Here is a 14752-nt window from a genome sequence, read left to right as displayed (position 1 = left end):
TTGGGGTACATGTGCTCCTATGCATCAGCACTTCTGTATCCCTTGGATAAATCCCTAGAGTGCTATTGCTGAGTCATAGGGGAGTTCTATCGATAGTTTTTTGAGGAGTCTCCACACTGTTTTCCAGAGTGGCTGCACCAGTTTACATTGCCACCAAAAGAAATTTTTAAATATTTATCTACAAGTACTTAACTTCTACAACTGATTTACTCAGGCTTGTGGATCTGAATGAGGAGGGACATTTTTAAATGCACTTATTCATCTTTATGTGATCTCTGCTATAGTTCATACCATCACAGAAGACTACTGAAAACCCTAAATGGTCATATGCCCTGTCTCTTTTCTTTCGAGCCATCCTGTTCATCATCACTAAGTTACTATTCCATAATACAGACGTAATTAAATCCTGATCCTGTTCAAAAATATATGCTACATTCCTTGATGTTTTATAACATTCCTGAATTTCTCCATATAATATTTGGTCAAATGGTCATTCACCCAAGTTGGCAAGGAATGCTGTATTTAGGGGATATAAAATCCATTCCTATCTGGATATAATTCAAATTTGGAAATTAAGATGTAGGTACAGTACTCTCCTTGCTCAAGAATCATTCATAAGAATACAGAGAGGCAGCAAAACATAGTCAGCCCATACCCTAAATGCTATTCAATTTCTAGAATGCTTGTATTTTTATTTTTTTAATGTTTATTTTATTTTGAGAGAGAGAGAGAATAGGAAAAGGAAAGAGAGAGAGATAAATCCCAAGCAGGCTCCACACAGTCAGTGCAGAACCCGATGTGGGTTCTGAGACCATGGGATCATGAGGACCATGAGATCATGACCTGAGCTGAAATCAAGAGTCAGATACTTAACCCACTGAGCCACACAGTTGCCCCTAGAATGTTTGTAGAAGCAAGTATCCTTTACAGAAACTGTCAAAATTACTTTATTAACTTTGGTTCCCTTGTAACCTGTTTTCCCCACTCTTCTTTCCTCCTTTCCTTCCTTTCTCATCTACAAGGTTATCTATATTTGAAATAAAGTAGACAAGTAGACTATACATTGAGGCTCAAAGGAACAAAGTATTTTTCCTTTTTTAAGTTTAGGGATGTGACTTTTTGATAGGTAGCATGGTAGGGCTTAGTCTATAATCCTCATAGATAATGACTCACTAATTAGCCAGTTAGAGGTTATATCTGTTAAGTTTCCAATACCAAACAAAATTAACAAATCACAGTAACAATATAGACAACAAATTGGAAACAAAACTGAGACTTTAGATCCTATTAGCTATGTCTGCAAAAACACTTAGTTTCTTTAGAAAATTCTTATAGGATACTTTATTTTACAGAAGAGGAAACTGAGGTGCAGAGAAATTAAAAGCTTTACCAGAGGTCATATGCCTACAAGTAGAAATGAACTTAAGAGCCAAGTATTGACTTCCAATGGAGTCCTCTAAACACTACAAAAGCTGAAAAGTATTAGTGATGTAAATAGTTCTCTGACTTAGAGAAAAGTATTCTAAGTATTTGCATATTGATTTTTACACATGGATTAAAACATGTACAAATGTATTAGCATGTTATGAAATAACATATGGTGCAATTGAATCTGTGGTATTGTTTCTTACACAAGCTACGTGATCAAGAACAGCATCAAGATTAATAATTTCCTAGAAACTACTAACCAATATCTATTGAATAAGTCATCCAGGCTTACTTTTATAATCAGGTGCTTTTACCTTAAATTGAAAGATTTCAGAGTGTGGGCTGAAAATGCAAAATCAGAGCAAGACATCAGTAAGAAACATTAGTAACAACAGCTAACGCTTATACGGTATTTATTATGCGACCAGTACTATTCTGAGCAAGGCCAAGGCAGAATTGTCATTATCACTCTCCTAAGGTATCCAGTGCTCTACCACACATTACAGCATCCCTCTCCCGACACCTGCCTTTCCCCACTCATAGGCTCTAACTCTTTGCCTATAGAGATCTGTATGTGAGAATCGCTTGGGTCAGTCACCTCAGGAATATTTACATTTCAGTGTTCTGGAAAGCCTAAAAGTTTTATATTGTTAAAATAATTAAGCCATCAGAGGAGAGCAGAACATGAACTATGGCAAGCAGTGGAAGAAATATTTTAGGCTGAAAACCTACCCAGAACCCCTCAAAATTTAACTCTTCTTAACATGTATCAGCATCTTAAGACACTAGGTAAGTGACCTGCTCTAAAATAACTTTACCAGCTCTGTTTTATTATTCTTATTATTTTATTATTGTTTTTAACTTGGGATCTTCCCAAGGCAGGGATTCATTACTGCATTCTCAGTAACCTCCTAGTGCCATGCACTGAAAATAGCACATATTGGTTGAAATGAACTAAACCACTAGCTAGTATTTAAAAGAAAATAAATGGTTGAAACCCATGCAAGAATGCTGTCACTTATCTGAAGCAGCATGTATAGAAATGGATGCACTGGGAGTCAAGACCAGAAATGTACTACTGTGTGGATTGAACAAAGCTGATTATCCTCTAGAATTCTACTCCTTTATTAGGAAAAAGAAGCAGTTATATGAAAAGATTTATAAGGTTCCTTCAAAATCTAAATGCCTTGATTCTAAATCCAGGGGGAAAGTCACAGAATACCAATAGTTCCTTGGTAAACTATAGGCAGATGACTGGGGCCACATGAATCTACAAAGCATGGTGGCAGATCTGGATTTAGAAAACATACACACATGCACATAGCTTCCTGCATATCCTGCATGGATTCTTTTCCCAGGATCTCTTCCCTTGGTTCCAGAATTTTATTTTCTTCTCTTTACAGCCAGACTCTTTCAAAGGCATCTATATTCACTGTCTCTCTCTCCTCTTTTAAATCCATTCTACTCAGCCTTCTACTGCCTATGTCTCCACCAAAGCTGTTCTTCATGAAGGTTAACACAATGACTTCCTACTTGCTAAATCTAGTGATGGTTTCATGCTCAGCAGTTCTCACCCAATTCAAGTACTTCCTTCACTTGTTCTCAGAGACACTAAGCTCCATGGTTACCCTCCTACTTCTCAGTCCCTGCTGCTTCATCTTGTCAACTTCTAAATATGAGCGCAGTTCAGTTCAGAGTCCCTAAACCTCTTCTACACTTGCTCTCTCAGGGACCTGTCTTGTGTTCTTAAACTCTCTTTTTATGAGTGTAACTCCCAAACAGTCCAAATCTCTAACCTGAAATCCAGACCACATTTTAAGCCGCCTGTTTGACATCTTATCTTAGATGTCTAAGAGGATCTCTAACTTATATCCCAAACTGAGCACCTGATGTCACCAAACGATTCTTCTCAAGTTTACCCCTGTATCAGTTAAGGCTCTGGCTTTCATATCTATCCAGAATCCAACTCCCTTCTGTCACTGTCATCCAAGCCACCATCCCCTCTTTGCCAGGTTATTGCAAAAGGCTCTTTCTAATCTCCATTCTTTCAGGTTAGTTTCAACATGGCAATTAAGTTGATGTTATTTCAAAACCAAATGGTGTTAGGTCACTTTAATGAAAATCTTCCCATTTCGTTGAGTATAAACAAAATCCTAATCCTGATTGATAGATAATATGAGACACCTGCCTCAGCCCCTTCTGACCACACCTACTACTATTCACCTTGCTCACTCTGTGCTAATCCGTTGACCTCTTCACTTTCCCTGGAGTAAGTCAAGCTGGCTCCCATTACAGAGCTTTCCTTCTTGCTGTTTCCTCTGCCAAGAACACTCCCCCTCCTCAGTCCTTCAAGGGGTGAAACTTTATTGAGGTTTCTGCTCAAATATTACTTAGATGGGAATCCTTCTCAGAATGTGTTATCAAGAATTATTTACCCTACTTTCTTGAATACTATCTAACCCATTATCCTCACAGAATTGTCTTCTTTGTATCTGTCAGTATATGAAAGGGTGTTATATATTCTTTTATTTATCATTTGTTTCCCCCCAAAAATGTAAAAATGATGAAATCAGGGAACTTGTCTGACACGCACACTAGTGTATCTCCAGCATCCAGAACAGACACTGGAACATCATAGGTACCCAAAAATAATTTGTAGAAATAATGAATAATTAAATTAAAAATTATAGGTAGCTAAAAACTCACCAATTATGCTGTTCTTTGAGTCTTAATTTATAGTGCCACACAGTAAGGATAGTCTAGTCTCATTTAGGTCATGAGAGGTCTGAAGAGCCAATGTATCAAAAGGGATTGGCTTAGGTAGTCATTTGAGAACTCAGAAACTGATTCCAAGTACTAAAGAATCTGAAGTTAATACAGGGCTAATGGAGACATTCTGGCTGACTGATCACATATCCCACTAACTGAAGGCAGCATACACTGTGTCTATTCCAAAACCATAAGTGGGCAATTCACAGCAAGATGTAGAATAAAGCTATAGTCATTATTTCCTCCCTTTGCATTTTAAACCAGAAGAGAGGATGGTGATAAATCCATCATTCAATTCAGTGCTTGGCCATTTCTAACACATGGTTACAGCTGAAATTCATAGTTACTTTTTTAAAATTTTAACTCAGTATATAAGTAGAAGGAACATAGTAACATCCTTTTAACCTCTGGAATTTTCTCTAATCCACAAATATGCTTATCCAATTAAAAAACAACCTCCCACCTTAATCTTAGTCATGGACTTTACTATGAGATTTAAAATAAACAGTACATTCATTTCTCCCAAAAGAAAAGAACAAAGGGAAAAAAATAGATACCTAGAACCTAATTATAAGTAGCTCATTAAAAGATGATGCTAAATAAAAACATGAGTTAATTATAAATAAGTCATTAAAAGATGACTAAATAAAATACAGTATTTTTGAGTTAGTATATGCAAAATATATAGAGTTTTCATGTTTCAAATGTTATTCATGAATTTCTTTCTAGATCCAACTATATCATAGGTAGGATTGATGTACATAACATAGTGATGTTTTGTAATGGAGAGAGTTTTTATATAAATGATAAAAATACTTAATCATGAGTGGGAGTGACTGAGGTCCCCATCATTGTCAGTGGAACCTTTACATGCAAGATCAAAGGAATAACAAGAATGTAGAACAGTTTTGAGGTAAAAGATACAGCAGTATTCAGGGTCAAGTAAAGGTCAGGAAGCCAAAAAAAGAAACCTGCTGAAAGTATTTCCTCAGTTAAAGGAAACTGCCTTGGTGATCTCCTGTAAAGTCCTTATTCTCTTTTAAATGTACTTAAATACAAAATGGCACTAAATATTCTTAAATCTTATTGCACTCCTAACAACTGACCAAACATTTAAGAAGATATATTTACTCTTTCGGATCACTCACATAAATTTCTGTTCATATGAACATATCCTTTTGTTGGTACTAAGCAAAGATCACAGAGGTTAAGAATTAGATAAAAATGACAAATATATAAATACACATTGAGGGCTCATGTAAATTTTTATTGTTTTATGGAGAATGTTAATATTTTATAATACTTGATCCAATTTTATTTACTTTGCTACATTTTTGATTTTTAATATCTTAGCATATTTTAAGAATTTTATGCTGAGAGAGGTATAAATGAATAATTAAGACTCCACAGTAAGAAAATTATAAAATTATCTTAACACTAATTAAATATCACGCCAAACATTGCAGACATTATTTATAACAGATGAAGACAGGGAAGAAAGAATACAAGACTAAAAGACATTGTAACTAAAATTATGATGCAAAAACTATTCATTTCTTAATTTGGCCCCATAACAAGGGCAAATTATAATGATATAGAGAAATTTTATAACGTTGATTTTTTTTGTAACCATCTTAAAATGCTCATATCCTAAGACAAGACATGTAGTTATATTTGATTATTGATGACTACAAAACATATACAGTCCTATTTCTGGTAGAAGTTAGTTGTACTGGCTTGTAAAATTAAGTCACAAATAATTATAAGAAAACTATATCTAAGTATTGAAATCGATCATCTTTTTACTCACCCAGGCAATATATTAATTCATGTGTATCAAACTGTAAACAACTACAAATATTATACATGCTCATTTAATATTGTTGAACTGATAATTAAGTCATTTTCTACTTTTAATTCATGTCACTTTCTACTTTAAATTTATGTCATTTTCTACTTTAAAATTTTGCATTGAAATATTTTTTAAGCCTCAGTGTCTAAAATAAGTCAGTCAGAGAAAGACAGATACCATATGTTTCACTCATGTGGATCTTGAGAAACCTAACAGAAGGGGGAGGAGAAGAGGGGAAAAAACGTTACCAGCAGAGAGGGAGGGAGGCAAACCATAAGAAACTCTTAAATATAGAGAACAAACTGAGGGTTGATGGGAGGTGGGGGAGAAGGGAAGTGGGTGATGGGCATTGAGAAGGGGACTTGTTGGGATGAGCACTGGGTGTTGTATGGAAACCAACTTGACAATAAATTACATTAAAAAAATAAAATATAAAAGAAACAAAAATATTTTTAATTGCTCAATTTTAAAACAATTTCTAGATTAAAAAATATCTATGCTGTGTTTTTTGCATTAAAACACGACCATCACTTTTTTCCTCAGAACCTTAACACGACCAAGAAAGCCAAACTTCTGGCTTTCATGCCACACATTTCAAGAATAGGATTGTACTAGCTTATTTTTGTTTATTTAAGAAAGCATATTCACATGCATCACAAATGTCAATACTGAGTGTGTAAAGTAGAGAATGGCACTATTAACTTCATATTAGACTTGCCTTTTTTCCCATTATTAGGCGAGCTTGGTGTTTCTCTCTCATTGTCTTTTAAACATTGAAAACAGACAATAGTGGTTAATAATTAAGGTCACTAACAACCCAAATAAAAACTAAGCACACCACAAACGATGAGATCACACAGTAGGGAAACAAATTCATGCATTAAACACGGCACCTCACATTAATGAACGCAAGAGTAAAGCACATCCTTCCCATCCTATGATAAAAGCTATAAGAACAAAAATAAAATTGGGAATAAGGAGTCATTTATAATAAATTAGAAAGATTATACTTGTGTTTTATGCTAATGTGATAATTGACATAATTCACTAATTAACTTAACTTTGAGAATAAAGAATAGGTGACAAACTGGTCCAACAAACAGGCTTTATCTTAAGGAAGTGAAAAAAATGATATTAACTACCACCGAAGCCCCCAAACTCATGACACCCAAAAAACTGACTTTCCTGTGGAAGCCAATTCATAAACAGTGTGAAAACATCTCAGTGTCCATATGGACTAATCCAAGATATACAGCAATGGGTGAAAAGGAAAAGGTTAATTGCACACATAAATTAAGATGAAATTCATTTTACGGTATAATCTAAACAGGTTATTCCTTTTTTTTTTAAATTTATTTTTGAGAGACAAGAGAGAGACAGTGCAAGCCAGGGAGGGTCAGAGAGAGAGGGAGGTACAGAATCTGAAGACAGGCTCCAGGCTGAGCTAGCTGTCAGCACAGAGCCCGACGCGGGGCTTGAACCCATAAACCGTGAGATCATGACCTGAGCCGAAGCCAGACGCTCAACCAACTGAGCCACCCAGGCGCCCCTCAACAGGTTATTCCTATAGCATTGCAGGGAATTGGAAGATGTGTGACATTCTAGTAGTTAATATATTAGCTATTCAGAACAGAAATAGTTACATATTTTTACAAATATGCATCTAAACTTGCCTTTGTTTTCATGATCAAAGGCAGTCTGATGATTCTTCTCATCTTTTGACATTAACAATAGTTACTGATAATCAGCAACTATAGCTTAGGAGGTCTTGTGTCTTAGACTACAAATACTGACAATGTATCCACGGCATGAGGAAATTGCTTTCACACAATGGGAAAGGAGAGAACGTAAGGCATGGAAAGGAGACTCTACTGTTCATGAAGAAAACGAGATGCGTTAAACAGGATAAAATTAGGTCTAAAGTTATTGTTCAAAGAAATTTAAAAAATTTTTAACTGACAGCTTAGAAGAGATTAGGATTCAATTCGGTGTTTCAAATAAAAATAGTGAAAATTTGATAAAAGATGTGTATAAATATATTTACTGATTATGTAACATGTTAAATTTGAAAATCCTTTCAGGGACATTCTGACAAAGAAAGTCAAAAAACATGACCATCACTGTTTTTCCTCAGAATCTTAACATGCCCAGCAAAGCCAAACTTCTGACTTTAAAGCCACGCATTTCAATAGGATAGGACTGTACGAGGATATTTATGTTCATTTAATTTAAGAGAGCATATTCACACATATCACAATACTGAGGGTCTAATATGGAGAAAGAGAACTTCTGAAACGTAAACAGAAGAGGGACTTAAAAAAACACCACAGCCAAGGCTCTTTCCACACCGCTTAGAAGAAGCACTCTTTGGTGAGAAATTAAGACTGTCAATAAATATTAGGGCAATATTAATCTGAGATGAAGAACAGGAATGTGCAACTAATTTTTCTTGCTTTAGGAACAACTTATGAAGAAAATAGTGGTAGCCTCTAAAAATTTTAATGGAATCTATATTCTGCTCTATCTTTATTTGCAATTTGCCTCTACAAAACCAAAATTCTTTATAGAGGGGAGGCTAGGATTGCAACATACTTCTACTCAGTGTAACCCACGGTAAGTACTCAAACAGTTTTTAATAAATAGATGAACTGAATACAGAGTTGGGGTAAAGGATAGATATAAATTTGGTCAGACGCATTGTCTATGATTTTAGTTTGATTTTAACATTAAGGAACATGTTCCGATGGGTAAATCAAATATTCTGATAAGTTATGTAGATAGCTTGTGTAATATATCTCCATCAATAAAATTGGACAATTTATTTAAAAGTTAATACAGAAAAATAACCTATTCTTTATTGTGCATTTATAAATTTGGAGCCTAAGTTCTTACGTGAAATGGAAAAGCCGTACTTCTAAAACATTCAATTATTTATTTTAAATACACAGACAGACCTGCCTTGACCTCTTCACCCTGCTTTCCTCCACCTGCTCCTCCATATGCCCACTTTCATCATTAACTTCTGTATTTGCACAAGTAAAGAGAAAATAAGACCAGAGGTATATATTTGTTACTCTTAGTGACAAAAAATTTCAAGTTATTCATGATATAATGAGGGATTATAAGGAGACTAACAGATTATTTAAGTTTCTGACATGTTATGTAAATAGTATTCTATTAATAAATTATCACATAGTCTTCTTTTATGTTGACTTTGATTTGTAAAAGTGTAATTGCGGCCCCTAAAATATTTGTGGTATGTGATAACTGTGTAAAGTAGTCAAAATACTTGTCTATAATCTTGATACATTCTTAGAAAAATAATATATCTTTTTTCCTACAGAACCAAAAAATTATATTATAATCTCTTTCTTATTTTTACACAATTCCAGTACATCAAGGTCAAGAGAAAATTTTTAAAAATACTAATGCTTTAGCAGTTGCTTAGTACATTGTACTTTTCTTATACGGCTCCTGTTTTCCCTGGTTATCAAACAAAGAGAAGATAACTAATACTGTACCATCACGAAAACCAACATATATAAAGTTTTAAAATAATTTCATTAATAGGCCAAAATATAACCCAAACAAAAGAAATTAAACTAGGAGTTGCTCATTTTTTAAGCTGTTGAACAGGATGAGATAAATAAATGCATCCTTACTTTGATTTTGAAATAATGCCATTAAATTACATCTTCTGACAACTTTTAAGTGATAATCCAAACATAATTTGATTTAGACCACCTACTGAGAGCCTATTTTGGGTCATGTACCTTTAGCTTCAGTAGTAAGTTGAAATCTCTAAAGGAGATATTTTATATCTCCTTTAAAGCTAAAGAAAATTACACAATTATGTATCTACTGAAATGTTCATATCAACATTTACAAAAGCACTGTTAAAATCATCCATACCTTCAAGCAAAACAAAAACAAAAAACTGAAAAACAAATCCTTTTATCTCATAGTGGAAATAAAAAGGGAGGTTTAGCTCTTCTTTCTTTTACTTACAAAAAAGAAAAAAAATCACAATTAAAAGGACATTAAAGGAACACCATGGTTTGAATAGATTCTATAGGGGAAAATGAGACGGTATATAGAATGTCTGTTGACAAGCCCATTAAAAACTTCCTCAACCCTGATTTTCATTATCAGCCCCATGTTGGGGCTGGTGGACTTATTGTTATGACACTACTTATATCTCAATAGACCACTGCTATAAAAGATATTAAAACTGGATTTTAAAAAGTTGTGACTTTATATGCCAACAAATGAGGTCAAAACTCATTCTTAAAAATCCTGGGGAGATAAAATAAATTTCATGTGTACTACAGAACTTTCCTTCTAGAAAGTACTTTTAAAATTATATATACCCATTCTAATGCCAACAATTGAGAATTAAAGAAATGCTACCATAATCTCTTTATCAGGCAGCACATTACCACTGGTCACAACAGCATGGAGTTGGTCAAAACCATTGAACATAGCATAGAAAGAACCTCGATATAGAAGTCGGTAAATCATACAACTAACAAGAACACAACTTATTCCAAATTATATAAGGCAATAAAAGTATCCCTGCCCAAAGGTAGAGCACTGAAAATTTTGTTACAAATAGGTATAGAAAGATACATTTTAATATAAACTTCTATAGAATGACAAGATTATTTTAGTGATACATTATGCACCACATGAAGTAACTTTTCAATTTTTAAACAATATTTCATGCATTCATTCAACAACTATTTATTGAGGACCTATAATGTGCCAGGCATTATTCTATGTGCTGGAAATTCATAGGTAAATAAGTGTGAACAATTCCTTAAATCTACAAAGTTAATTTTAGAATTCTATCATCGGCAGAGGAATTTTTATTGTCTTAGTGAATGTACGACACCCCATGTATCATGACTCAATATTTTCTCTTGAGTCATAACATAGTATTAATAATAAAACTGCACATATTTGACTTTGGTAACTGTAAGCAGTCTTGGTACAACATGAAAAGTGATGCAGGGAATACAAACCACAATCACTGTCTAATTCAACAACTTTCTTTTCTAGAAAGACAAATTTAATAATTAAAAGATCATCATAAACACAAAATGAGATAAAGGATGATAAGTATATCTAGACTAAATGTACATCTTCAGTAACATAAACACAGACTGCAATTGATATCTTTGCTTAAGATCTTGCCTTAAACATAGAATTCTGCTTGAAAGGCAAATGAAAAAATTTAAAAACAGAAAATTTTATCTCAAGAAAAGATGTGAAGCAGAACATTTCACTTAAGAAAAGTTCAACTCTTTGCACTCTTTGAGTCATTCAAGACTCAAAGAAACCTAACTCCTTGGCATAACTTTCAAGTAAAACAAAAGTTGAGTACTGTACTAAAAATCATAAAACAAAACGATGTTACTGTAAATAGAAGTCTATACAATAGAGGGACATCAATTGCAGTTGGGTTTATTTTTGCTTCCATAGCCCTCCAGAAAGGCTGTCAGCACAAAACAAACCCTCCTTTATGTACAGACCTTCATAAGGTTCTATCTCCTTGACTCCATTGTCTAGGAAAAACAAAATAAAAACAAAACAAAAAAAGGGAACCAAAGCACAGGGGTTAAAAACAACAGAAATTTCCAAAGATACAAAATGTATGTATCATCTATTAAAGAAAAGTTAAATGGTGATTTAAATATATATATATGATTTTTTTTGACAAAGCACATTCAGTTATTAAATAAAGGGACCATTTAAAAAACGAGGTTGAAAATTATTATATTCTATCATCCATGCTTTTAGAGGTCCTTTATCCATAAGAACTTATAGATGTTTGGGGAGTATGTTCATCTGTGTATAAACAAATAGTGCTTCTTATGCAAAAATTTGAAAGTATTAAAAATATCAGTACAACATGCATCTTTCTTTGTATATTCATGATTACCTTTTTTCTGGCACTCCAGTTTTGAGAAGGATCACCACTGTTGTGCATCAGCTAACCAGTCCTTTGCAGTGTGTGAAAATTGATTTGGCTAGTTACTAATAAACTTTATGTAACTATCAACAATTACATAAACTTAACTGTAGCAAAGAAATATCATCCAACTGCTTATTTAAGAGCATTACATTTACTTTTTAAAATGCATTTATTCAATGTTTGATAACGTGCAGGAGCAATAATGGAAGGTTATTTTACCTCCAAATATTACAAATTTTAAATGCAAAATATGTAACATTTATAAACATATTTATAAATACCACTACTAAAGCAAATGTGGCTAAGGCGTTCAATTAACAAAAGAAGAATATTAATACAAAGGTAGGAAAAAATCTTGATTCACCTTAGCTTCCATGCGTATTTCCTACATGACATAATTAGAAATAAAACTTACTTCTCTCCAGTGTCCCCTTGGGTGGAAGCTGCGGAAGTTGCCGGCCACGTCGTCCTGCCACGGGCGTACTGGATGGGCTTGTTTGGACAGACCCAGTACGAGGATGGGACCTACGAGATACGCCATTGATGTTCATTTTCAGTAGCACGAGTTAAGTCATTTTAATACATTTGGTTCATATGATAGCTGTGCAAATGCAATTTTAAAAGACGTTTAGCTGCTGATTAAAAGGTTAGGAAAGAAGGACAAAATATGGATATTTGAATGATTGTCAAGAGATGCTTCTACTTTTGTGTAATATGCATACATACACAGATACATGCACACGGAATCCTACAGGAACATCCATGAGATTGATGTAAATTAGTATTCTATCTATGTGCAAGCAACAAGAGACTTCTGCAGCTCAAAAAATAAAAGGTAATGCTTTACATTTCTTTCTACCAGACTTCAAACTCTCAGCACTAACCTCCCTCCCTTGATCCAAGGAGATTTTTACTCAGGCTTATATTGGATATCCCATTATTAGAAAATATCTCATGAAACTACAAATAAAACCCTGAACAATTCAAAATTCAGCTAAAAAAGATACTGGTTAATACACGATACTAGTATTGATAGAAAGAAACTAAAAATCTAGCTTTACTTATTGTCATTATGATGATTATTCCAAAAGTGATGTCTAATGGACACAGACAATTTCTCATTCTGTAGGAGAAGAACATGATAGTTATGAAGTGCATTATGGTGGGGGCGGGGTTTACCCAGGACTCCTGATAATGAGAAATCACAAAACAGATGCGGTCAGGACAGTTAAAAACAAATTACAATGGCAGCCACACACTATTATATCCGCTGAATATAAATAGTGTGCTTACACTGAAAAGGTTAGTATTGATTGTTATTAGTGATCAGCCAAGGATGAAAGAAGAGACCATTTAGCTGCTGGGAAAATAAATAGGTGTGCTGGAGGGGCAAAGGGGAGGTTAGTCTGATTGATTTATCTTTCACCTCGATAAGGCAGGTGAAGGAGGGGCAGATCTTCCCGTCATTAATGAAGGCATCGACCTCATGAGGTTTGTGTCAGGACGCTCAGTGGATCTGGAGCGGGTGGCGGTCCGCTCTAGGAGAGGCCGTTGTTCTGTTGATCTGGATCTGTGATATGGCTGTCTATCTGCTGCTTCACAATCCCTGAAATGTTAGTCAAAAAGCAGCTCAGTTGATCTTTAGTGCCCTTCTGCTATTTGGTTATGATGCATCAAATTGATTTTGAAAAAGGTAATTGTTTAAAATTATTGAATTTGTAAAAAAAAATTCTCTTCCCCAACATATTCTGACCAGTTCTCACTAAACTTCTTAAGAATTTCTAAGGAAACCCAAATATGCCTTTAATGGCAATTCCCAGTGGAGACAACAGGAGTTGCTCAGTCTCAGTTATAATGAATGACAACCCAAAATGAATTCCCTAAGTGAAACGTGAGATATGTGAAGTGTTCTATTTTCAAAGAATTCAATGGCTTTTCCTAACATTTTCACAAGAGTGAAGAACATACAAGCTTTAATTCTAAATCCTCTAAGGCGGATTGTTGTTAGCGTGTCAAATGAGATATAAAAAGGCTATCAGCACAGAGTGTACTGATACATCCCAACATTCCAACAGAAGAATCAAAAGGTTGTATCCTTGAAGGCTGTAGCCATATTTAAACATGGTCCACAAGAAAAACCACAGAAAGCTGGTGAGTCAGCCAGTCTGTGCCACCTATCTCGGGGCCCTTCAGCAATGCCAACCAATACAGTTAAGAAGGGTATTGGGATGCCTAGATGGCTCAGTTAGTTAAGTGTCTGACTTGGACTCAGGTCATGATCGCACAGCTCCTGGGTTCAAGCCCTGCATTGAGTTGTTTGCTGTTGGCTCACAGCCTGGAGCCGCTTCAGATTCTGTGTCTTCTTCTCTCTCTGCCCCTTCCCTGCTCACCCTCTATCTTTCTCTCTCAAAAATAAATAAACATTAAAAAAATATTTAAAAAAATTCAGAAGGGTATTAACTGATTGAAAGAATAATGGTTCTGAAACAATGTGACCTCTTTGACCACAAACAAGTCCAATATCAAAACCTAATCCTTGTTGAAAGAAGTATAGCTGTATGTAAGGAACCCGTCATTACTGACTTAATTGTATCCCTAGAATCAAACATACTGCTTTTAACACCTAACATGTAATCAATAAGTGTTTCCTAACACCAGCCCCACTTTCTGTGACACAATCCTAAGAACACTAGCTTTGGCTCAAGAGCTCCCTACACCAAAGTAAT

The 14752-nt window shown here is 34.5% G+C and overlaps 1 protein-coding gene across 1 annotated transcript in view; it reads right to left on the bottom strand.

The window, feature by feature from the left end:
* Positions 1-14752, bottom strand: part of RIMS2 (regulating synaptic membrane exocytosis 2) — a 497675-nt gene that overhangs the window by 119085 nt on the left and 363838 nt on the right. Inside the window, exons 20-22 of the mRNA XM_029923706.1 lie at positions 13453-13632; positions 12442-12551; positions 11584-11616 (exon numbers count right to left, since the gene is read on the bottom strand). Of these exons, the coding sequence (XP_029779566.1) occupies positions 11584-11616; positions 12442-12551; positions 13453-13632 (323 nt within the window). The remainder of the gene's footprint in view (positions 1-11583; positions 11617-12441; positions 12552-13452; positions 13633-14752) is intronic.

The sequence above is a fragment of the Suricata suricatta genome, chromosome 15, assembly GCF_006229205.1.
Source record: "Suricata suricatta isolate VVHF042 chromosome 15, meerkat_22Aug2017_6uvM2_HiC, whole genome shotgun sequence".
Classification (NCBI taxonomy): domain Eukaryota; kingdom Metazoa; phylum Chordata; class Mammalia; order Carnivora; family Herpestidae; genus Suricata; species Suricata suricatta.
Note: the sequence above shows the minus strand (reverse complement) of the source record. Positions and strands in the feature narration are given on the sequence as shown.